General features: G+C 52.5%; 2 protein-coding genes across 4 annotated transcripts in view; both read right to left on the bottom strand.

The window, feature by feature from the left end:
• Positions 1 to 8: 8 nt before the first annotated feature.
• On the bottom strand, positions 9 to 19,593 carry LOC120599870 (maestro heat-like repeat-containing protein family member 2A). Its single transcript, XM_039859052.1, has 17 exons — positions 18,885 to 19,593; positions 15,676 to 15,965; positions 14,823 to 14,918; positions 14,418 to 14,599; positions 11,425 to 11,556; positions 11,035 to 11,197; positions 8,917 to 9,015; positions 8,027 to 8,178; positions 7,323 to 7,466; positions 6,174 to 6,266; positions 5,908 to 5,986; positions 5,698 to 5,811; positions 4,816 to 4,974; positions 2,816 to 2,856; positions 2,267 to 2,408; positions 1,959 to 2,011; positions 9 to 1,620 (listed from the first exon to the last, which is right to left on the bottom strand). Exons 3-17 carry the CDS (start codon positions 14,902 to 14,904, stop codon positions 1,579 to 1,581), a joined length of 1,677 nt encoding a protein of 558 aa, XP_039714986.1. The 5' UTR covers positions 14,905 to 14,918; positions 15,676 to 15,965; positions 18,885 to 19,593; the 3' UTR covers positions 9 to 1,578.
• Positions 19,594 to 19,938: 345 nt separating this feature from the next.
• Positions 19,939 to 23,460, bottom strand: part of LOC120599871 (UDP-glucuronosyltransferase 1A1-like) — a 30,242-nt gene continuing 26,720 nt past the window's right edge. For all 3 annotated transcript variants that reach the window (XM_039859055.1, XM_039859054.1, XM_039859053.1), the window contains exon 5: positions 19,939 to 20,963. In XM_039859055.1, the coding sequence (XP_039714989.1) occupies positions 20,666 to 20,963 (298 nt within the window). In that variant the 3' untranslated portion in view covers positions 19,939 to 20,665. The remainder of the gene's footprint in view (positions 20,964 to 23,460) is intronic.

Raw genomic sequence — 23,460 nt, 5'->3', positions numbered from 1 at the left:
ATTTGCATTTCCCTAATGGTAATGATCTTGAACGTTTTGTCATGCACTTTCTTGCCATTTGTGTGTCTTATTTGAAAAAATGTCTATTCAGATACTTTGCCCATTTTTAACTGTCTTATTTGTCTTTATTATTGAATCATAAGAGTTCTTTGTATACCCTAGATATATAAAGTCTCTGATCAGACACTCGATTTGCAAATATTTTTCTCTCATTTTGAGGGGTATCTTTTCATTTTCTTGATGGCACTATTTTCAGCGTAAGAGTTTTTCATTTTGATGACGTTTAATTTATCTAGATTTTCTTTTACCATTGGTGTGTTTGGGTGTCACATCTCAAAAGGCATTGCCCAAGCCACGGTCATGAAGATTTACACCTGTGTTTTCTTCTAAGAGTTGTATGCTTTTAGCTTTTACATGTACACCTAGGATCCATTTTGAGTTAAGTTTTGTGTATGGTGTGAGGAAGGTGTCCAACGTCATGATTTTTTCAGAGGATGTGCAGTTGTCCCAGTACCATTTGTTGAAAAGACTATTCTTTCCTCATTGAATTGTCTTGGCACCTTTGTCAAAAATCAGTTGACAGTAAATGTGAGGTTTACTTCTAGACTCTCAATTCTATGCCATCAACCTATATGCCGATTCTTATGCCACTGCCACACTGTCCTGTTTGCTGCAGTTGTGTCTAAGAAGTCTTGAAACTGAAAAGTTGGAGTCCTCCAACTTTGTTCTCTGTTATCATGATTATGTTGGCTATTCTGGGCCCCTTGCATTTCCATGTGAATTTCAGCTGGTGGATCTTTAGGAGAAAAAAAGTCCAGCTGGAATTATAATAGGGGTCATGCTGACTCTACAGATACATTTGGAGAGTGTCGTCATCTTAACCTCATTGCCTTCCAATCCATGAATATGGGATGCTTTCCAGCGATTGAGACCTCTGATATCTTTCAACAATATTTATAGTTTTATAAATACCTTTTCATGCTGAAATAGCTCGATATGGTTATGCGCCAGTGTCCAGATGAGTCAGGTGTAAGAAACCATATCCAGCAATCTGTCAGCTGGGGGTGGAGACGGTTGGGAGTCCAGCTTCTAACCCCAGGTTGCCCAATCTTTCTTGTTCCTCCTCCAAGCTTTATCTTTCTTACCACTGCGCTAGAACCTGGCGACCCCTTTGGCATTCCATGGTTCAGTGCCGTTCTCGCCGTGTTCACTATTTACCAAAACACTGTTCAGACATCTCCACCCTTGCCTGTTGGACTCTGCTACGAGACAACCCCAGGTGGAGAGTGGAGTGAGAAGGATGGGCAAGCTGATGGCTGGAGAAGAGCTCCCCAGCTCCACCAAAGCAGCTTCTTAAAGAGAATCAAAATAAAAACCTGAAACTCACTGATCTGGACCACCCCGTCTCCTCCCAGGCGCATCTGCTCTACCTAACACAGTGTGACCCCGTGCACGCCAAAGCCCCTTTCGTCCCCTTCCCTGCTTGCACTGCCCTGCCAGTGTGGGGACCAACCTTCTCCAGAGGGGTCCGTCGAAGCTCTCGATCTGGTTGTTCAACTCTTTGCTCAGACGTAGGCTCTAGTTGGAACCCCGCGTCTTCTTGAGGGAGTTTCTCAGAAACTGGCGTGGCAGGAGACATTGGTGCTCCACGACCTTGTGTAGGGGCCCCGTCCTCTCTAGCCTCCCTCCTCATCCTCTGGATGTCCCGACCCATAAAGCCCAGATCCCGTGCTAACGTTCCTTGGGCCTGCGCATCTGGGAGACAGTGGCGGCTTGGAGGGCGTGTGGGGGTGTCAGCCCTGTGCTGATTTCCTGAGTGAGTGGAAGGCCTTTAGTTTTCCCCTGCTGGTAGATAAAGCTGTGGACATGCCTGGCACCCCCAAGTTCTCTGGCAGAAGGACAATGAATGTGTCCTTTTGGGGCTCTCAAACTCCCCACCGGCTGGGTCACCTCTTTACCTGAATCAGCTTGTCCTCCCAGGTCTTCTGATTCCAGGAAAACTCGGAATGTTCTGCAGAAAGAAGGGTCACACACGCCACTGTCTTCTGCCACTTCCCTCTGGGGCACCTCCTTAGCCCGGGCCTGAAAGCCCTCCACAGACAGGCTTGCCACACACTGCATTTCCCTCCCGACCTTGCCAAGGACCAAAACAGGCTGTACTGATCCACCTGGAACCTCAGCTCCTGCTGTTCAAGCCACGCGATTAACACCCCAGCCCGTACACTGAGAGGGCGGTGGGCTCGGGGTGGACGCCTGGGCGCCTCACCTTCCAGGTACTTGACCAGCAGGGGAATCTCCAGCTCCCACGTGTCAGCCATGGCGGGCGCAATGCTGTGGCTCAGGGTACTCAGGAGGTTGACCATGGCTATCTCACAGCCCTCCCCCTTGTAGGGAGATGACATCAGCACCTGGAGGGCACCAAGACTCCAGTGGGGCTCTGCCTGGGCTGGGCAGCCCCGGGCACCTCATTCCCGGAAAGGAGAGGAGAGACAAGACCACGGGGTCCCTCCCCACCCCGGGCTTCCAGAGTCCACACCAAGAGGAAGACATCGGCCCGCCGTGGGGGTAGGCAGGCCACTGTCCTGGGGATGCTTTGAGGCTGCTCAAAGGCTGAGCAGAGGAATCTGAGGGCAGGTCCAAGCACACTGTCCCTGGCATGTTTCCCAGAGAGGGACACCAGGGACCGGGAAAGCCCTGTTGTGCCAAGCGTCCAGCTCCTTCCTCCCTCTTGGGGCTCTGGGAACTAGGAGCTCAAAGAAGTGCCACAGGACGTGGCCTCAGCAAGGCCAAGGCACAGCCCCGGTGAGCCACTCACCAGGAGACGGGCTAGCAGCTTCTGCGGTGCTGGTAGGTCCACTGAGGAAGAAAGAGATTTAACCCGCACTGAGCACCTGGCCCAAACCAGCGTGCGTCCTCGTGTCCCCGAGGGGGCTTTGCCCTGGAAGGCACTTCCCCAACACCATCTCATTGACCCACAATGGAGAGTGGGTCAGCGCAGGGGCTTTTCATAAAGAACATCATTTTAATTGGCTCATCCTGGAAAGAATGGAGAACCATGCTATGCACAGGGGAGTATAAGATGCTGTTTTCAGGATCTGCCCACTCTGTGGGACACCAGGACCTGCCAAGACACTGTTTGCTTCCTCCTGTAACCTTGGCATTACTCTCAGACACTCTCCGTCACCTCGGGCCAAAGGCAGGCTTTGGGAGTCAGTGAGTCCGTCAGAAGCAAAAACGACACTTGGACCAGTGGGCAAGGGAGGGCCAGGCCTGCTGAGAAGTTGCAGGTGGAAGGGGCCCGGAGAGGACTCAGCCCCAGTGTGGCAGGCAGACCTCAGGGCTCGCCTAGCTCCTTGCTCAGGGTAGGCTCCACACTTTGCTGTCCCTGGGTCCTAAAGGGCTCCTGAAATCACCTCCACTGCCAGCCACACCCATCCAGCGAAGGCTGCGGCCCATGACAGAAGCCCCCTTGCCACAGTGTCGCTCCATACGTAGGTGGGCCAGAGACATTGATGTTAACATTCCGGGGTACCGCGATGTGGTGGTTTATAGAGAATTTAGCTGGGACGTCTAGTTCTTCCAACTGGCTCACAGAAGCCCAGAGAGGGCAGCCCCAGGGAGAGGCTAAGCCAGGTCCTCTGCAGGGCGGGGTCCGGGCCGCTGGGTCTAGGCCAGGGGTGTGAGGACAGGAATGAGCTTCCAGAGGAAGTTCGCCCAAGGTTACCCCCTCCTCAGATGTGACAAGGACAGGCCGTGGCCTGGCTGTGTGGACTCCAGGACGCTCCCTGGAGGGGAGAAGCAGCCCGCACCTGCCCAGTCCCACAAGCCAGCACAGGGATGCTGCCCACCGTGCTTGTGCTTGCCGGCCGTGCTGGCCTCCAGCTCGCTGGCGTGCAGCTGTCGTTCGGCCAGGTTCGTGAGGCCGATGCAGATGGGGGTCGAGGCTTCCGTGTAATCCGTCTCCATGATGTAGCACAGGAGCCCCACCCAGAACTCCTGGACGGTGGGGAGCCAGGATGAGCTGCGGTGTCCCATGGCCATGCGAGACCCCACAGTGTGGGCCTCACCTCAGTCCTCCAGGACCACACTCCCCCAATCCCGCCGCTGACAGCCTCCACTCTAACTGGCTCTGCTGCCAACCCCGGTCTTTGTCCGGGCCATCTATGTGGCACCCACCCGAGATAGCCGAGGGAGTCAGCAGTGATCACTCTGTTTCTCATGATTTCTGCTATTAAGATAACAGAAATCGGACAGGGGCCTATGGACACGCTTAATGTCCATAAAGATATGTATCCTCCTTGAGCGGTCATGGTAAAGTTTTCCTGTCTTATTGCTATGTCACTGTGTGCTGCGATTGAAACTGCACACATTCGTTTCCCCTGAAGCCCGTGAGCTCCTTGGGGTCATACCGAGCCCTCTGGTGTACTGTCTCACGTCTTTCTCATTGTAGGAACTAACCGAATATTTATGGAATTAAACCACTAACATCGTTTCTTTACACACAGACACACACATGAGGACTGAAGGGGCTCTAAGGGAACAAACGCACTTCGGGCAACTAATCGACTGATACGTATTAAGGCCTAGTGTGTGCCAGGCAGTGCGCTGGCATCTGGGGGCTCTGGTTCCCCATCGAGGAACTGGGTCTTGAAGGAAGAGAGCTCAGGCGCTTGGAAGATCAGGGCCCCACGCACCCCGGGCAGCGGAAATGGCAGGAGCGACGGTGCAGAGTTCAGGACACGCGCAAGCCCCGCCGGCCGGGGCAGTGCAGCTGCAGCATGCCAGCCCGTGGGTGGCTGGGTGGGGCGCACTCACGTTGGTCATGCCACTGACAGAGGAGGTTATGATCCTCACAGTGACCATGGTGAGCTTGTGGACCATCTTCTCCTCCAGGTACCTCTGATAGAAGCTTTTGGTGGCAGAGTGAGCGATTGCTCCATTGAGCCTGTGGCCTGCAAAGCTGAAAATACATTTCTTTTTTTTTTTTTTAACAGAAAAATGGCTAGGCAAATTCTAGCCAGTATCATCTCTGCCCGTTAATAGGTCAAAAGGGTCTCATTGTTGCTTAAATTTCCATTTATTTAAGTGAGGGGTTTGCTGTCTAGAGAAGGTCCTTCATATACAGTTGCCCAGTCTGGGCATTGCACAAGGGCACCCAGTTGAAGGGCTAAACAGAAGCCACCCATGCGCTTCTTGTCATGAGCATGCAGGGCTGCGTGCTCCCAGCTGGGGGTGCCTTGATCAAAGGGTGCTGTTTGAGCTCCTGCCTTGGATGGGGACAGAATCTCCCTTTTGGTATCAAGGCCAGGTTTCAAGTTCCGGCTTAGGATTTAGAATCAGAGGTTTAGACTAAGGTTGGGCATTGGGTCAACGAGGCTTTGGGGCTGTGCCTACATGACATAACAGGCTTTCTATTCACCTTGGATTTAGCTTTGGAGGTTAGTACTAGGATTCAGGTTAACAGCTTCAAGGTCAGACTCAGGTGGAAGCTGGGACTCCCGGTTCAAGGAGAGAGTTGGGGGTGGGAAGGGTGGGTCACAGCGCTGGTTAGGTTCGAGGACAGAAAATGCGAAGCAGCAGAGAGCCGGGGCTCCTTCGCCCACCCAGCAGTGTCTCGGAAGGGGGAAATGACACAGGTCCAGACACGGGTGAGACCCGCCTCCCCTGGCCGCCGCTGGCCTCCCTCCCCTTGCTCACCATCTGCGCTCACCACTGCCCTGATCAGGGTCAGCGTCCCCACGTGGACGGCCTCCTTGCTCATCGACATCTGGCTGAGGAAGAACTTCATCAGCTCCTTGGGGCAGGAGCGGGCTGCAGGGGGAAGGACCGCTGTCGTCGCGCCCACCGAGCCGGAGCGAGGGGAGGGGTCCCCCACCCGACCCCGTTCGCCCATGCTCCGAGCCTCACCGAGGGCTATGAAGCAGTGCACCACCTCGGTCAGGTTCTGGCCGCTGTACTGCTGCCAGGCGGGGGCCTTGGTGCACACCTGGGGAGGGGGCGAGCAGGGAGGGTGGGTGACATCACAGCCGGACAGCGGAAGGAGGGCGCACGGGAGCGAGATCCCGGCTCCACCCCCGTCTCCCCCTCGCTCTGCTCGGCCACGCCCCCTCCTGCAGCTGCTTCCTGCTGATGAGCCCTGAGGATGCCACGCCCTGCGAGCCGGCCAGCCTCACCTGGACATGCAGTTCTGTGAAAATAGTGTGGAGCTGCATTTGGGGGACAAGGGTGCTGGTGGTGACCGACACTTCCAGGATCTGCCTCAAGACCTGTCGTGGAAGGGCAGATGGGGCCGATGACCTGCTAACTCAGGGTCACACTGTGGGCCCTTGCGACTCAGCCTGGTTAAAAATGCAGCCTCTCAGGCTGTGCCCCAGACCCGCTGAACCTGACTCTGTGTTTCAACCAGCACTGCCCACTCCCAGGCAATTCCGGTGACGCTCAAGGCTATCTCCACCTTCCTCTCCTAGTCCCCTGGCAGTGAATCCCATTCTTTAGCCAGAATGATCTCCGGGTGGCTCCCTAAATCCATCATGCTCATTTCTGCTCCTTGCTTTTACAGCCAAGGACCACATCTCGTCTGTAGATGAGCGACTGCTTTACAGTATACACGAGCCCACTCAGAACCCTGCGACAGCCCCATCTCACACGGGTTAAAGGCTATCAGGGGCTGAAGGGTGTCCCCCCAAATTCCTGTCCACCTGCATCCTCTGAATGTGACCCGTTTGGAAATAGGGACTTAGCAGATGTAATTAGCTAAGAGTCTCAGATGGGATCCTCTTGAATTTAGGGTGGGCTCTAAATTTGAAGACTGGTGTCCTCATAAGAAGAAGAGGAGGGACGCAGAGAGAGGCACGGGGAAGACGGCCATGTGAGAAGGAGGGGCACGTTTCGAGGTGCCACCACGGGCCAGGCCATGCCGGGGACCATCGGAGGCTGGAAGAGGCAGAGAGGACTCAGCACGGCCCTGCCGACACCTTGATCGTGCACTTCTGGTCTCCAGAACCACGAGACAACAAATTTCTGCTGTTTAAGCCACCTGCCTTGCGTTTCTTTGGGGCAGCAGCCCCAGGAAACTGGTACGAAGCCCACAGCCTCACTGTGGCCTCTAGGAGCATTGGGAGCTTGTCCCTTCTACCTAAAATGGCAGCATTCGTTTCCCAAGGACGCTAAAAGTGCCAGGCCCCGCGGCCCCTTGCAAGGCACGGATGTTGGGTCTGCTGTCAGATGTCAACATGTCTGACATCCCACCTTCCACCCAGATGACTTCCCCCTGGGACACGGGAACCAAGCCTCGGCCCGGGCAGTCGCCGCGTGGCCCGCACCTGTGTGATGAAGAGGGCCTCCAGGCTGCCCTGGTACTCTGCCAGCAGCAGTGGGATGTAGTCGTACACCTGCTCCCGCAGGTCGTCGTTGGGCAGCAGGAGGCTCAGCATGGGCTTCAGGGACTTGATGACCCCAAGCTTCACCTACCACAGGAGCGGGGGTTTGGACTCCTCGGCCCAGGACCCCCGGCAAGGCCCCGTGATGTCAGCCCTGTCTACAGAATCAAGGGCATGTGACAGAGGGGACCTTGGAAGTAGGGTCACAACCTCACTCAAGGCCCCACAGCTGGGCAGTGAGGGCAGACCGTCCCCATGAGTTCTGGCTGGGTCACTTGGGTGACCTTAGGCCGGTACTTAATCTCTCTCTGCCTCAATTTCCCATTGGTGAAACAGTCCTACAGCAAGGAGCTGACATGGAAATAGCTCGCATAGGTAAAGCACCCGGAGAGCGGTGAGCACCTGCACACAGGTAACACGACCCTGTCTAGCAGCGCCCGGGGCCTCCATCGGGCCGGCCTCCTGAGGTGCCAGGGACCGAACGCATTGAGCATCACGAGCTCCCAGCTCTGCCCTCGCTCAGGTCCCGTCTCTCTGGCGGTCTGGGGACAGGGCTGGACCCCGTGGCATCTCAGCCCTCCTCGCCCCACAGGCTGGGGAGCTGTGAGCCTTGGGGACAGCAGGCCCCTGAGAAGGGCGTGTCTCACCTCTGGGTTGTGATTCCTCAGCCACACGGACACAAAGTAGCGATACATCGGGAACAGCTTCAGAGCAAACTGATCCTCGGTCATCACGGGGTACACACTGTCCTCCAGATGCTTCAGGTAGAACTGCACAGTCTGGCAGAAGGTCTCCATGGCTACCACGGGGAGAGGGTGAGCCCAGGGAGGCAGGAAGCAGGACAAAGGCTTCCCAGGCCACCTCTCCAGGAGGGAGGGTGTCTCACGCACTTCTGTCGCTAGTAGGGTCCTGGGATGGCTAAAGGCGCCCAGCGAAACCCCTCTGCATCCCTCCCTCTCTGCCCTTCCAGCCTCTCACGGCCCCATAATTTTCACCCCATATACCTGTGTATGAAAGGTTCCCCCAAGGGGGTGTTAAGCACCTCTCGAGAGACACAGGCAGGGGGCAGGAGTGGGGCCTGGAATATGACTCTTCCCCTACATCCTGGGAAATCCGGAGCAGAAGGTGGCAAACACGGTTTGCCCTATTTTTGTCAGGCGTCAAGGATTTGGGGACCGTGGAAACATTACGTAACCTGAACCTGGGGCGAGGGGATCTGATGAAAACAGCGTGGAAGCCCCGCGCAAGCCGTGTCCAGCGTGGAGACCTGCCCCTTGTCTCCATGTCTGAGAATCCCAACACCCTCCTCTAGCGTTCTCGTGACATGCTTAACTACAGAGCCAGCTAAACCAAGGCGGGAGGACGACTTCCTTCCTCTAAGCCACCTGTCACCCCGGAGGCCACAGAGGCCGCACACGTTTGGGAGTACGCGGAGGACCCGCCTCTTGTTCGACACCCCCCTGCTCCTGCTCCGTGCCTCGGCTTCGCCTCCAGCACCCCGCCTGGACCAGACCTGCAGGCAGAGGGAGACACGTACCGGCGCAGATCACCTGGCGCATCTTGGCTTCGTTGGCGAGTCTCAGCATCGTGAAGATGGTAGCCAGGGTGATGCCCATGTAGGGCATGAACTCAAACACTGTGGTGGGGAGAGGCCGCCAGGAGTGGGGTCAGCATGCGGAAGGCGGAGAGGACCACCCCGCAGCCCCACGCTTCCCAGTGTAGAGCCAGGGGACACCCTTGTGCCTCTGGGGCCACAGGAAATGGTGTGGAAGTCAGTGAGAGGTCAAAAGACGGAGCTAGAAGTAGGTAAAGGGGAAAAGAAGCCAAGAAAGGCAGGAAGAGTCGGAAGAAGGGGAGGGACCGAGGACGAGGAAGAACGGACAGAGCCACAGGGAGAGCGGGAGAGGCGGGCCTGGGAGGCCGAGGGGACGGCGTGGGCTCTCGGACTCTCCTCCTCGTCTCCACCCGTCCGTCGCTCTCCCCTGGCTCTCTGGCCTCGGCCCGCCCTGGCCCCGGTAGCCCCTCCAGCTGCCTCCCCGTTTCTCTAGCTGTGACCCTCCGTGCCTTCGCAGCCTCTCCTCCCATCTCTCCAGTCCACTCAGCGGCCATCTCCAGCGTTGCCATGAACTCTTGGCCACTGCAGCCTCACCTTACTGGGCCCCTCAGCGAGAGGGTCGTCACTGGCCCTTGGGTCCCTTCGGAATCACTGTCCTCCTGGCAGCCCCACAAACCCACACTGTGCTCACCTTCGTCCCCGCCCCCTCCGACCCCCTTCGGCCTTCTCAGCGCCGGGGCTTCCCCGGGCTGGTGCCGACCCTCTTCTCTCCTCTCTCCACGTTCAGTCCCTCAGGCTCAGGGGCTTGAACACCCCCTACACTCCGAGCCCCTGGAAGGAAGGCCAAGCCCAGATGCCCACGCTCTGCACCCCGCACCCCAACACCAGCACCCCGCATGCCTCTCACTCGGACATCTCACAAGGAATGGGAACTCAATGCATATCAACGAGGTTCTTTCTTTGAGCCCCCGAGTCTCTCTCTCCCCATGTGTCCCATCTCAGGGTGTGACCCCGCCACACGCCCAGTTGCTCAAACTGGAAGTGCGGCCGTCATTCTCGGCTCCTGTTCCTGCTTCGCCTCCCACACACGGCTCGTCAGCAGTGCCATCGAGCAGAGCCCCATCTGTATCTCGTGTCTGTCGGCTGCTCACCAAACGCACTGCGGCCCGGGCCACCGTCACCTCGCGTTGACGCATCCCGCATGCTGCCTCCGCCCACGCAACAGCTGGAACGGGCTTCCTGGAACCTAAGTTGTTTCAGGCAACTCTGCAGCCTAAACCCCTCCACAGCTTTCTAGGGCCCTCGAATACAGTCCAGACTTTTTGCCCACTTAGCCTGTCTAGCTCTCCGGCCTCCTCTTACACCGTCTCCCCCTCCGTCTCTAAGTCCAGCCTCAGCGACCTCTCGACTCTTCAGAGAAACCGAGCTGTTTCCTGCCTCGGGGCCTTTGCACGTGATGCTCTCTCTGTGCTCCCTCAGCCCATTCTTCACACCGACGTCATCGCCTCATCTTTCAGGTCGAAGCTGCAATATCACTACCTGCTGAAATGAGGGCGCCACGGAGACGCGGCCCTCTCCTGCCATCCTGGTCCTCATCAGCCCCCTGGCTGTTCCTTTCACACCCGTCACCTCGTACTGTGATCACCCGTTTTCTTGTTTATGGCCCTTTATGAGGGCGGAGACCATGCACGTCTTATTCACTGTCGCAGCCCCGCACCCGCCACTATGCCTCTGCATGGAGCAGGTGCTCAGCGCCTGTCTGTGGAATGAACGGAGAGGAAACGAGGGACGATGCGGGAAACAAAATGAGAAAGGGAGATGAGAAGACAGAAAAGAAAGAAAAGAATGGAGCCTGAGAGGAAGAGGAGAGAGAGACTTAGAGGAGATGTAATAACAGAGGCCTGGAGAACAGAAAGAGACACAGAACATCAGAAAGAATCTTGACAGCGAGGGAGACACGTGGAGGAGAAAAGAAGGAACGCCGGAGGAAGGTACGAAACGAGCGAAATGGAAGGGGGCACAGAGCGAGAACAGAAACGAAGAGCGACAGAGACCGGGAGGAGGGGCCGGAAGCTGGGGCTGTGGGGGTTCGCGCGCTACCGTTGCCATGGGCCAGCTTCGCCAGGGTGATGATGACAAATTCATCCGTGAGGTCAAGGGGCTTGAGGTGGTGCTGCAGCTCGTACATGACCAAGCTGAAGTGGTTTCGGGACAGAGCCACCAGGGTGTCACTGGCCACCTCTGCCTTCATGTAGCCCTCCATCTAAGCAGACCGGAGAGGGACATGGGGTGCCACCATCCGCTGGGCCCTCATAAGAACCCTCTTGCCCCTCGCCTGCTCCAGCCATGCTGGGCTCCCTTGGGCTCAGCCGATCTTTGCCCCATGAGGTAACTGGACAGGGCCTTGGGCATCCCAGGCCGTGCCCACCAACAGCCGAGCCCAGGGTTGGCAGTGGGCTGGAACAGCAATGGAGCCCAGGGCTCTGCTACCTCCAGGATCTCCCTCATGTCCTTGGAGGCGATGGCCACCAGCCTCTGGACACACTGCTCCTCCAGCTCCCCCTCCTGCTGGATGATCTCCTGGAGGATGCCGTAAATGCTGACTGTGCGCTGGGTGGGAATCTGCAGAGCAAGTGTGGCAGGGGTGGGGAGCCCCTGGACTGGGCTGCGGGGCCAAGGACGGACCCAGGCCCGCCCCAGCACGCAGCCCACCGTTGGTCCCTGCTCGCCACTACTCTTCCTCTATACCCCACCTGGGGACGCGCCCTCCATCCTCAACCGCCCAAGCCTCAGACCCCAGCCCCTCCGTCTCCACCGCTTCCCCTTCCCTCCTCCTGAGTCCTCCAACTGGCCCTTCAGCGGGGCCCATGCATCTGTTCTCCCCTCCCAGTTTTCAGCAAGGCAGGTGTCAAAAGGCCAGCACGCGAGGTCCTCCCCAAACTTGGCACTGGCCTAATCGAAAGTCCGAGAAGGTGGCTTGCCCTACCCTTTGCCCTAGTGAGGGAATATGCGAGACCGGAAAGCGTTCTTCTGACTCGGATGTGATTCCCAGGTAATACTTATCACTATCATGAATGACCTGGTGTCGGACAAATAGGTTATGCAACGCAGGCCAGCCCGGGGAGTCGAGTTGGAGAATGACTCTCATGTAATCGGGTGTGATGAGCCACTCTTAGGGGACGAGGGTTGACTCTCTGTGTGAGCCACTGCCTGCAAAGCCCGCTGGGAAACTGGCTCCCTCTCCGAGGTGGTAAGAAGGGTCACTTCCAATAGTCCAGAGATCTTAGCCAATTTGGGGATCTCAAGAAGAGAGGAAGTCACCTCAGTTGATGTGCTCTACTAGTGACATCAGTACAGGGAGTTGGTCTTGCTTTCCTAGTCTCGTATAGCAAGTGACAGAGGCTGTGAAATGCCAATCAGAGATTCTTCATGAAAACCCCAGGATAGAAGAGAATCGTGTGGCCTTAGCTGTCCAGTCACATGGCTCTAGACCACTGTTTCTCAACATTGTTTTTATTGCTCCCTAAAGAGCCTTCTTAAACTTATTTTTACTTAATCGCCCCCCATAAAATCTTAATACCACAAATACATTATGTACCTGTTTATAGGCCTTACGCATCTCTATGCTTTATACATTAAAAAAAAAAGGAAATTGTTTTTTTCTTCAGCCCCCCAACAACCAGTTTTACGCATTTCAGGGCAGTGTCACCCTCATTGAGAATGCACGCTCTAGATTTTCAAAGCGAAGCGTCAAAGCTCGAGGAGGCCTGTATGCGTAATTAAAACTCTTGCTGCACCTATGTAAACAGCCGGGCAAACTGTAAGAAGATCAGCCTTTTCTGGGATTGAGAAGAACATTTACGGTCATAAGAGAAAAAACTGTCTAAGACTTGGAAACTGGCATAGAACAGGCACTGGGTGGCCTTCAGTGTGTGCTGCCGTCTGCCAGACGCTCTGGGGTTCTTGGGCCTGGGGGAATGGGTGTCTTCGGTCTCCTGGGACTGTCTAGGGGATGTTACGGCTCCATGGTGACAGAAGCTAAGTTCTAGAAAACAGATAACAATGCAAACGTTTCCTCCCTAGCAATGAAAATAATTCTGGCTTGTGGCAAGGCCAATGAATTTTGTCTGGCAAAGAATATAAATCTCTGTAAGTAAAATTCTTGTGTTAACAGATCGTAACATCTCACCGGCTCCTTCATTAATTAGTAAATAACTAAAATCTTTGACACATGTTAATTTTTAAAATAGGTCTATTGTGTTTTGTCTGCTTATTGTCACTGATCGCTGATTACAGCCTGGGTATTAATCATGTTTTTTTTAATTGTCTACCTTTCCTGATGCTTTGACATCTTGGGATCTCACTGACCCTGGCGAGCCTGCCCCTCTCGGGTTAGCTAGTCCCTGCAGATGGTAAACGACTCACCCCCTGAGCATGCTTTTTCAATGCAAACCAGCCAGGGACAGCCCCTATGCTCAGAGCCCTGAAATTGCTCAAACTCGCCAACCCCAAGCCTGCTCACCCTGCCTTGCCTGATCGCCCCCCACCCCCGACAGACACCGTGATAAATGTTCTGCCCAGATTTTCCCCTCAGTCCCTCTGCCTCTCACACAAACCCGCTGCTTCCCTGTGTGGCTCTGCATGGCAGGGACTGCCCTCGCCTCCACGGATCTGTGACTAAAAAGTTATCTTTCGAAGGCAATGGGCCCCTGAGCTATTGGCCTCACCATGTCTGAATAATAATAAAACCTACATTTTAAAAGTCCGTTATGAAACATTGCCTATGCTCCCTCACTCTGGCACGACTTCTTCATGGCTATCACACATTTTTCTAGAAAATAAAACTTTCTACAAAGAATTTCTTAAAAAAAAAAAAAATTCTTATGCTATCCACCCCCGAAAGCTAAAGGAGAGTCTAAAGCCCAGCAGTTCTTAAAGTGTGTTCTCCAGACCAGCAGCATCAGCATCGCCTGGGAACTCGCTGGAGATGCTGGCTCCCCAGGCTCCACTCCAGACCTACTGAACGAGAAACCGTTGGGGTGACCCCGCTATCTGGGTTTTAACAAGCCCTCCAATGCTCTGGTCGAAACCCATCCCTGCCACCCAAGGCCCAGCGTCACCTCCCATCACAGTCCCATCACTCCTTTCGACACCCTGTACCCCAGCCTCCCGCCCCCGCTACACAGTCCCTTCCGTGGCCCGACGTCCCTGAGCTCTGGTCTGCTCTGTCTTTGCTCCCACACGACCACCTGCTTTGCTCCTGCTCCAGGATCAGGGCTCCAAAACCCACTGCGTCGGAGGAACTTTTAAAAATCGTAAAAACCCCAGGCTCCCCTGAGTCCTCAAGGAGCAGGAACCCAGTGTCCTGCCCATCTCTGTACCCCAGCACCTAGCCCTGCACCTGTGTGCTGAGCGGCGGCTGGACGCACAAGCGGCCACAGCGGCTGGGCTCTGAGGAGCGGCTGAGGGAGAGGAGGCCCTACCTTGGGCACCTGCAGGCAGCGGATGAGCGCGTTCATCACCACGCAGGGCTTGGCGGTGGCCTTCTCCGTGATTATCACCGAGGCCAGCGTCTTCCGCATGTCAGGACCTGCCCCAACAGTGTCCGTCTTTGCTGACTCGCTGTCCATGATGTTAAGGAGGTTCGTGACTTGTTGGAACGTACCTGAGACAAAGGCAGCACAGGTGCGGCGCTGAACTGACCGTTACAGGATGTGCTCCCTGGGCCCCAGCCTCGCCGACGCCTGCACAGACTTAGCCAGCCTGCGGCACGGCTGGACAGGGAACTTCCTGTCCACTGTACAGACAGAGAAACAGAGGCCTCAGCCGGGACTTGCCCTCAAAGAGTTAGTGGTTAGGATGGGACAGGACGTGGCTGGCTTTCTTACCACCATCATCTGGTTCCAGAGGTTCCGGATCCTCCGTTTCCTCTGACAGGTCCTCGTTTGAGTCTATTGCTGCTTCTGCCATCTCTTCCTCCGGCTCTTTTGAGAAAAACAAACTTTCTAAAATGCTTAGTGTATTGACTGGCACACTCGAGGTGAGCCCAGGGAGTCACACCCTGTATAATACCCTCCCTTGAGGATGTACAGAACCCATGACCTGCTCCTAACCGACAGAACATGGCAAAGGCAGTGTGGGAAGCCACGTCCACAGTCGTGTTATGTCATTAAGACTCCATCTTAGCCTGTGGCGGGAGCCGTGCAGCAAGCAATCATGGGCCTCGGTCCGACAGCCACAGGGGCCTAGATTCAGCCAACAACCGCATGAGCTTGGGAGAGCCCCAAGCTCCAGGAAGGCTGGAGTGCAGCTTGTGAGACCCTAGGCAAAGGACCCTACTGAGCTGTGCCCAACTCCTGACCCACAGAAACTGAGATAATAAAGGGGGGTGGTGTTAAGCCGCTACGTGTATGGTAGTTTGTTACACGGCAGTAGGTAACTAATCCACTGGGTTAAGCGGGCCCTCTCCCTCTCTTTTCTAGACACTGAAAACTGAAAACGCACGAGGAATCCACCTCGACAACTCTGTCCTTTCAAAGGGGCTCTTACCACATCGGCAGCTTCTTAAGGGTTAACGAATACCAAACAGACGTTTAGATGGGGGATTAAAAGCTTCCACGTCCTGTTTGATGCAGTTCCAAGTTCCTCAGTCCTCAAACCCCCACCTAGGGCCCTTCACCATCCTGTGCTTTTCCCCCCCGGGAATCCTTTAAAGAGCTGCTCTGGGACCTAAATACTGACCTTTGCTCAGAGTTCTCTCCCGGATGGAACAAAAATACAATGCAAGAAGCAGCTCCGTTGTCGGCCTGATACACACCAGCAGCGATGTGGGCAACGGCGAGATTGGTTATCGAAGAAGCGAGACGACCGAGCTCCTCGGTCGTGATGTCGATGAGAAACAGGTCCCTTGGCAGGGTGGGAGGGCTTCATGAGAACCGTCACCGTTAGGTCCCAGACCCTTGGAACTTTGCCATCCAACTGCCTCCTCGAGGGTCTCTCAACAGAGGGCTTCGAAGAGCGTGCACAGGGCCCTGTAGTAAAAACCCCACACTATGTCGTCATTAAACATTTCCATTCCCCACCTGTCTGGTGAAGTATGGTGGCCTGTTTGGGAAAGGAAGCTGGCAGGAGGAAGGCAATGAGGAGGAATCCCCCGAGGGTGCAGTCGTAGGACCCCAGGGTGGGGAGGTGCGGTCAGGACAGCTGGCGGGGAGGAGGGGGACGCAAAGGTCCCGGAAAGAGGAGGACTCCTCACCAAGGACCGAGTGACTTGCAGGATGAGGAAGGGGGCTCCCGCTGGCAGAATACTCAGAGGATAAAGAACCTCAAAGAAGGCAGGGACCCTGTTTCCTTAAACCAAAAGCGGGACCCAAAAGATTTCCTTGTCACTTGTAGCTGTGTGAGAGAGAGTCCAGACCACCACTTTGCGCAATGAAAGACTGGTCTTTGGAAATCTTTCTGTGCATTACTGGGCAAGAGAACAAGACTCAGAGCTACCTAGGTACAAGATGCTTAGTTAAAATTAGACTCGAAGTTTACCCGCCCTGCCGAGAGGGAGTTCCTCGGCCTCTGCTTGGACACTGCTGGTACCAGGAAGCTCGTCACCCTCAGCGACCCATTTATACTCTGCTGAGTCTGGATGGTCAGGAAATGGGCTTCCTTACATGGTGCCAAGAAAATTATGCCCCGTAAAACTCACGCCTTGTTCCTCGGCCTGCCCTTTGGAAACGTATTGACCGATATGGACCAGACACAGGAAGCTGATTAGCACAGGCCCCTTCTCTTACAGCATCCTCCCGCCCGCCCTACCTCCCCCCAACCCCTTCTGGGCCTTCTTTTCTCTTTCAAAGATTGCTCAAGTGACATGATGGCAATAATTCAACAGTAGCTAGGTGCGGCTTCCCATGCTGTGGTGGATACACAGGTGAGCAGGACGCTCCTTTGTCCTCTGAGGGTCTAAAGACCCAACACATGAACTGCTATGGTTTTAGGGCCCAAAGTGAATGTATCAGTTAGGCTTTGCTGTGTAATGAGCCACCTCAAAACTTAACGACTGACAACCACGACTGATTATCGTCGCGAGTCTACGGTGGTCAGCCGAGTGGTTCTGTTAATCTGGCCTTGTCCAGCCATGCACAACTAGAGCCACTCAGGCAACTGCAGTCAGCATGTGGGCTGTGTGCGAGGGCTGGATGACCTCACACAGGTGTCCGGCCAACTATTGGCTGAAGTGACTAGGATGATTGGGACACCTGTCTCACATCGTACAGCAGAGCTAGCCCAGGCTGTTCACGCAGCAGTTGGATGGAGTTCCAAGACAGTGAGCGTCTTGCAGCCTAGACTTGGAACGGGCACCCATCACGCCTGCCACATTCTATCAGCCAAGGCAGGTCACAGGCCAGACCAGACTCAACCGGGGGAACAGGTCTCTCCTCTTAATGGGAAGAACCGAAAAGTCATGCTGTGAAGGACATGGCTATGAGGAGGGGTAGAGACGGGGCCCATTTTTTATTACACACATGGTGAGTGTGTAAGCCATGACAAAAAGGGAGATGTCCTGAACACATTATCCAGAGAAAATGTGAAGACAGTGAGGTCAAGGAGAAAGACGTGAACTCTGCTTGGTTTGCCTGAATAAAAGTATGTCAATTTTTCCTCAGATTATGACAATAATATTTGACATATACAATCCATTCATAAAATCAGCCACTCATAAGCAGTCATATTCTCCCTCTGCTTCTACGGAAACTAACTTGAAAATAAAAAAACTGTATTTGTAGAAACCTGTGAGCTTAAATGCATGAAAGGGCCAAGGCAGAAAGTGGAAAAAAATAGAAATAATGTCCACATGTAGTGGACATATTTATGGGTATCTTCCCAAATCATAAGGTTCCCTCTTCCCTGGCCCTTGGGGTCGCAGTTATGGGCTCCTGGTGGCCATGTTTTTCTTCTGCCACCCCTTCACCAGCACTCCTGACTGGACAAGGAGTGGATACCTGATCCAGCTGGACCAATCTTCCTCCCAGGAACTCTGGGTAAAAGAGAATCCAGTCGGTGTCCTGTAGGATCTTGGGGCTGAGAGATGTGGGGACTGAGGAACAGAGGAGGCCAAGACGGGAGGGAAGAGCAAAGCCTGCTCGAGTGCACGGGACAGGAGAAGGCAAGAGAGGCCCCTCAGCCCAGCCCCGCTTATTTACCAAAAGACCCCTGTTTTGCTTAAGGTACCCAAGTTGCGTTCTCTTACTTGTAAACAAGAGGGCCTGAGGGACGGACATACCAAAATGCAAAGGAGCATGAGCTGGTCAGAAGTGAGAGCAGTGGGAGCAACGGGCAGTGAGATGGACCCTGGCTGGACTGGGAAGGGCCTGGAAAGAGGGTCGAAATGGTCCAGGACTCACCGCAGGGCTCAAAAGATTTCTGGTGTGAACAACTTGTGTTCCAAAAGCAGCCCGGGGAAGGACTGAATGAGGCCGAGGCCAGGAGAAGTCTAGTCATCCACGTGACGCCCACCTCCAACTTGAAGCCTACACGTTTAAAACTTGTTCATATAACGTGAAGCAACAGAGCTGGGAACAAACTTCAAGGCATAGAACGAGTACAGAAAATACAACACATGACAGAGGAGATTCTCATTACTGCAGGAAACACTAAGTAAATCCTCAGGGTGATACATTCCACCAAAAAATACCGGCAGAGTTACCAAAATAGAAGTACAAATGGCTCCTAACCTTGTAAGGGTTCGACTTTTAATAGTAATAATAATGAAAGTACATTTAAAATGAGATCCCACTTTTCCCCTATCACACTGATGCTCCTACCCGCCCCCGCCCGGGACATTCCACTAAAGAGGGTGTGAGAACCTGGCTCGCTCTCGCCATCTCCAGGTGCGGTTTGGGATGATCTCAAACCATCTGCCCAGGGAAGCAATGCCATGTGGCGGGTGCCCAAACCAGATGCGCTGTGCCCTTGACTCTCCAGTGCACAGCCAGCCTCTAACGCCACACCTCCCTTTCTCTCCTGCGGTCCCACGGATTTCAGAGCACTGACGGCCCCGGCAAGCCGCCACACCTTTGCTGCGGGTGTCCGGCTGCGTCTGCCGGTGGCCAACTTGCTCGACTGCCGCACACCTGCCGCCCCGCAGATGCGAGGTGTCGTCTGTCGTTCCGGGGCTCGCTTTACGGCAGCGCGGTGACTGCCGCACTTTTGCCCATTCCGGGTGTCGGGTGGCATCTGTTGTTAGGGATCTGGCTTTACGGCATTTGGCTCTTCTGCGGGTCGCTGGAGCCGAATCCTTCTGGGTGACACTAGAAGCCGGCGCAGGAAACGCAGCAGATTCATCCCCCTGAGAAGCAAGGCCCTTGGGTACCCGAGCACTAGCCCTGTCGGTGATTGGCTGCTTCCAAGTGCTGTTAATTTCCCTGCACTAACAGCCGGCTTCAGGGCGGCCATCGCTCCTTATTTTACTCCCCACTCCCCTGTCAGGGTTCCCTGTCAATTCCCAAATAAACTACTTGCCCTTGAATTCTCACCACAGGGGAGCCCAAGTGAGACAACCACTGACTTGTTGTGAAGCACTTTTTCACAAAAATACTCATGAATATGTGCAAATCTAGCTACTAGGATATTCATCGAGGCCCTTTTTTTTTTTCAGGAAAGGAAATAAAAGTGGATCCGCCCAGAAGGTGTGGTTAAATACATCCTGGTAAATCCTTGAGCACCACAAACAAATGGAATGTTACACACAGACCTGGGGGAAACATTCACAATAGCGTGAGGTGAAAGACTGTCAGACAGCACGGGCTGTACTTGGTGTGGCGGCAACATTTGATCTGCATTTGCCAAACTAGTAACTGCGATTGTTTCCGAGGAACGTGACTTTGGGCAATTTTCATTTTCTGGTGTGTGCATGTGTATACCTCTGTGTTTTTCAAATTTTCTGTCATAACGATGCATTACTTTTGTAATGAGAACACGTAATTTAACAGTAAGTGAATACGACACCAATGAGGAGAAGAACACCCAAGAAACAAAATTTATTAATATCTTTTTGTTGCGGGAAACACCAGGGAAAAATATACTTGCCGGACACTGTACTTTGAGCTTTTATCAAATTCGGATCCATTTGACACAAGCAGTGATCATCCTCTCAAACACACCACCCATCAATTTTACACACTATCCTTTTTCCCCACGGAAGAAATTATACACTGTTCTCAAAGAAATCTGTGTGATTCATTCATGTCAAGTATAAGGCTCTACACCTCAATTAAAGGAATAAATGTCTTCTTCTTTAACTACACAAAGTGACAACTGTGAAGCATGAGCATCAATCAGGACCTGCCATTATTACTGAAGGAACGGATCACAACGGCGTGGCCGGAGATCCTGTTAGAAGCCAGATGATGTGAGACGCGTCATCCAAGGCGGGGGCAGCTGCAACTCCCAAACAGGTCCCAGTGCTGAGTGAGAAAAGTAATGCGGAGTGGAGGAGAGACCCGTCTAACCCTCTTGGCAAGTCGTTTGGAAGATAGCAGTTATAGTCCAGATTAAATGTACTGGAGGGGGGCAGAAAGCATATTCAAATATTTCTACCTACGGGTATGACTAGCCATTCTTTTTATTTTTAGAGAAAGCACTTTCTGGTGTCTAACTTATGACAAAATATTTCTTCAACAAACATGACATGAATTTAACACTGAGTCTGCTTGCAAGTTTGGGTCACCCACACTTCTCATTGCACCTTGGATTTGTGAGATTTCTTAGCTCGCTCTTTTTTCCCGAAACATTTCCGGTAGCCAAAGACACAACATTTACAGACAATGAAGACAACTCCCAGCACGACAGCCAAGAGGAAGCCAATCACATCCAAAGAGTGGTACTGGTACCAGTTGAGGTCATGGGCTGCTGGTCGCAGATGTTTTGCCCCCTTGTGCCTCATTACGAACTCCACCCAGAATACGGCGAGGTCCAGCGGCTCGACGGGGCGGTCCTTGTGAAGGCTGGAGAGGCGCATGATGTTTTCTTTATAGCTAAACACAAAGACAGTTAGTTACATGAATGCCTGGAAGTGAACTAACCTCCCTTTATGTTTGCACGCTTGCCTCCGTCCGGTTAAAAATGCTACCGGATTGTTCCAAACTCGGTAGAGGAAATGTGTCTCTATTACAACTAGAAAAGAAAACATACGCACATGTGCACAAGGTTCTTTCACTCTTAAAAAACAAAGAAAACTGAAGTCAAAATTATAAGTTTAAATTATTCGAAATCTGCTTGCTACTCTTCTTCTTTCCTATTTAGTGATAATTTTGTAGGAAATTGTACTTTCTTGATAGTAAAGAAATAAATGAAAAGGTCATGCCAGAAATGAGGAATGATTTCTCATTCAAATTTTTACAGAGTCACATCTAGCCAAAGTACAAACCATTTTTAAGTGCCATCTCCAAGACAATGGCATGCTTTCCATTTATTACTACATCAAACCACCCAAATGCTAAACTTTTCATGAGGCTGTGTCTATGCAGCCCGTTCAAGCAAAACGGATTCCTGTTCATTTTGCGCAGTGTTGAAAGCCGAACCGCAACATCTGAATTTTAAATGGGTTAGATACTTTAACGCTTAGTGTACACTCTCTAGAAGAAGAAAGAGGAAGAAGAGAAGGAGGAGGGGGAGCGGGAGGAGAAGCAAAGGAAAAGGGAAAGAAAAAAGAGGAGAAAAAGAAAAAAGACACTTTTCTTCCGGAGTAATGATGATCGTTGCTGTCCTTAAACATGTCTGTCATTTTATTTGGATACGTTATTCTAGCGTAATATTACTATTTGGCCATAAATCCTGTTAAACATCTTCCTTTCATATAAATCTTCTCTTACTCAAGATAGATTGTCTTAGACTTTCATTCATTCATTCGATATTTATTGAGTACCTCTTATGGTCTGGTTGCATAATCCGTTTAAATGTTTTCCACTTTTCTTTATGTAGGTACAGTCTAAACTTAGAGTGTTGGGAACATGGAGATTCACGATCAGACAGAGATGGATCAAAAATAAATAGATAAAGTTAGTTGATCATTTAGGCTAATAGATTAGTGTTTTTTAAATAATAATACTGTACTACAGAATTTCTACCAAGTCAATTTTAGGTTTCAGGCAGTTGTCTATACCACTAAACAAAAGATCAAAATTATATTACTAATGTAAACCGCAAGAAAGAATTTCATCAGCACATGGCGAGAAACGGGTTTTGATTGTATTGGTGTGTGAGCAGCATGGCCTGACGCTGACAAGCTGGGCTGCCAGAGCAGCCAATGGGAGTGAAGGGACAAGAACCAAACCAACGGCTCTGGGCAGTGTGTTGCTCAGCACTTTACGCTGGGCTTACGTAGACATGCTTTTTATTATCCTCTGGCACCACATGCATGTGGGTACCATCATTTCTTCCCCATTTTCCTTTGTCTCGGATCCGTGTGTCCCCCTGTGTCATGTCTCCTCCCACTTAAACACACTCCGGGCTTTCACATCCGCTCTCCTGATGTCTCTCCTAAAATGAAGCAACTACAGGTAAAGGCTCCTGACATTCTCAGAGACACGTGCGTGCGAGCGCGCGCACACACACACACACACAGACATGCACTCACACATGCACGCACATGCACACACGCACACACACAAGTGTGCACACACATGCATTATTGATTGTTGGATGAAGGCTGCCCCTGGCCATCACTCCTTTCCCTAAGCTTTTGATCAGCCAATATCACTCGTGAGCTTGGCCGCTATAGAATAAATTTCACGCAAAGATCATTTGATCTGATGGCGTCTGCCCTTTGAATCATTTTCAGAGTCTTTGAACATCCCCATCTTGCTTTTATTATAAGACTTTTTATAAATTTTAAATAGTTTCAAGTATGCAGTACATTGGTTAGACATCTAACCAATGTAGTAATGCTAATTGCAATCCTTACGCCATGCTTCCCATCCCCATGACCATCCATCAGTTATGAATTTGTACTTCTTTAACCCTTCACCCAATTCTCCCAGCCCCACAAACCTCTCTCTCCTCTCTCTGTCACCAAATTGTCCATTATATTTGCAAGTCTGTTTTTGATTAGTTTGTTCTTTTGATTCCTTAAATTCCGCAGATAAGAAATCATACAGTGTTTATCTTTCTCTGTCTGACTTAAATACCTTCTAGGTTCATCAAAGCAATATCTTTTTCCATTCCCTTCCCTTTCATATGTAGGGGTCTTGTTTTCTTATCTTTTCAGCCACTCTATCTTTTGGTTGGAGCGCTTAATTCTTCTCCATTGACGGTACTTATTGATAAGAATGTAGTTGTTACCAGTTCTTTATTCTTGTTTTTGATACATGTTTTTTCTTCTTCAAGAAGTCCCTCCAACATTTCCTGTAACTCTGGCTTGATGGTGATAAATTCCTTTAGTTTATTTTTGTCTGGGAAGCTCCTTATCTTTCCTTCAACTCTAAATGATAGCTTTGCTGGATAAATTATTCTTGGTTGCATATCCTGGATCTT

The sequence above is a fragment of the Pteropus medius genome, unplaced genomic scaffold, assembly GCF_902729225.1.
Source record: "Pteropus medius unplaced genomic scaffold, Ma_sr-lr_union100, whole genome shotgun sequence".
In the NCBI taxonomy this organism is placed as follows: Eukaryota; Metazoa; Chordata; class Mammalia; order Chiroptera; family Pteropodidae; genus Pteropus; species Pteropus medius.
This window is presented reverse-complemented; position numbering and strand designations above follow the sequence as displayed.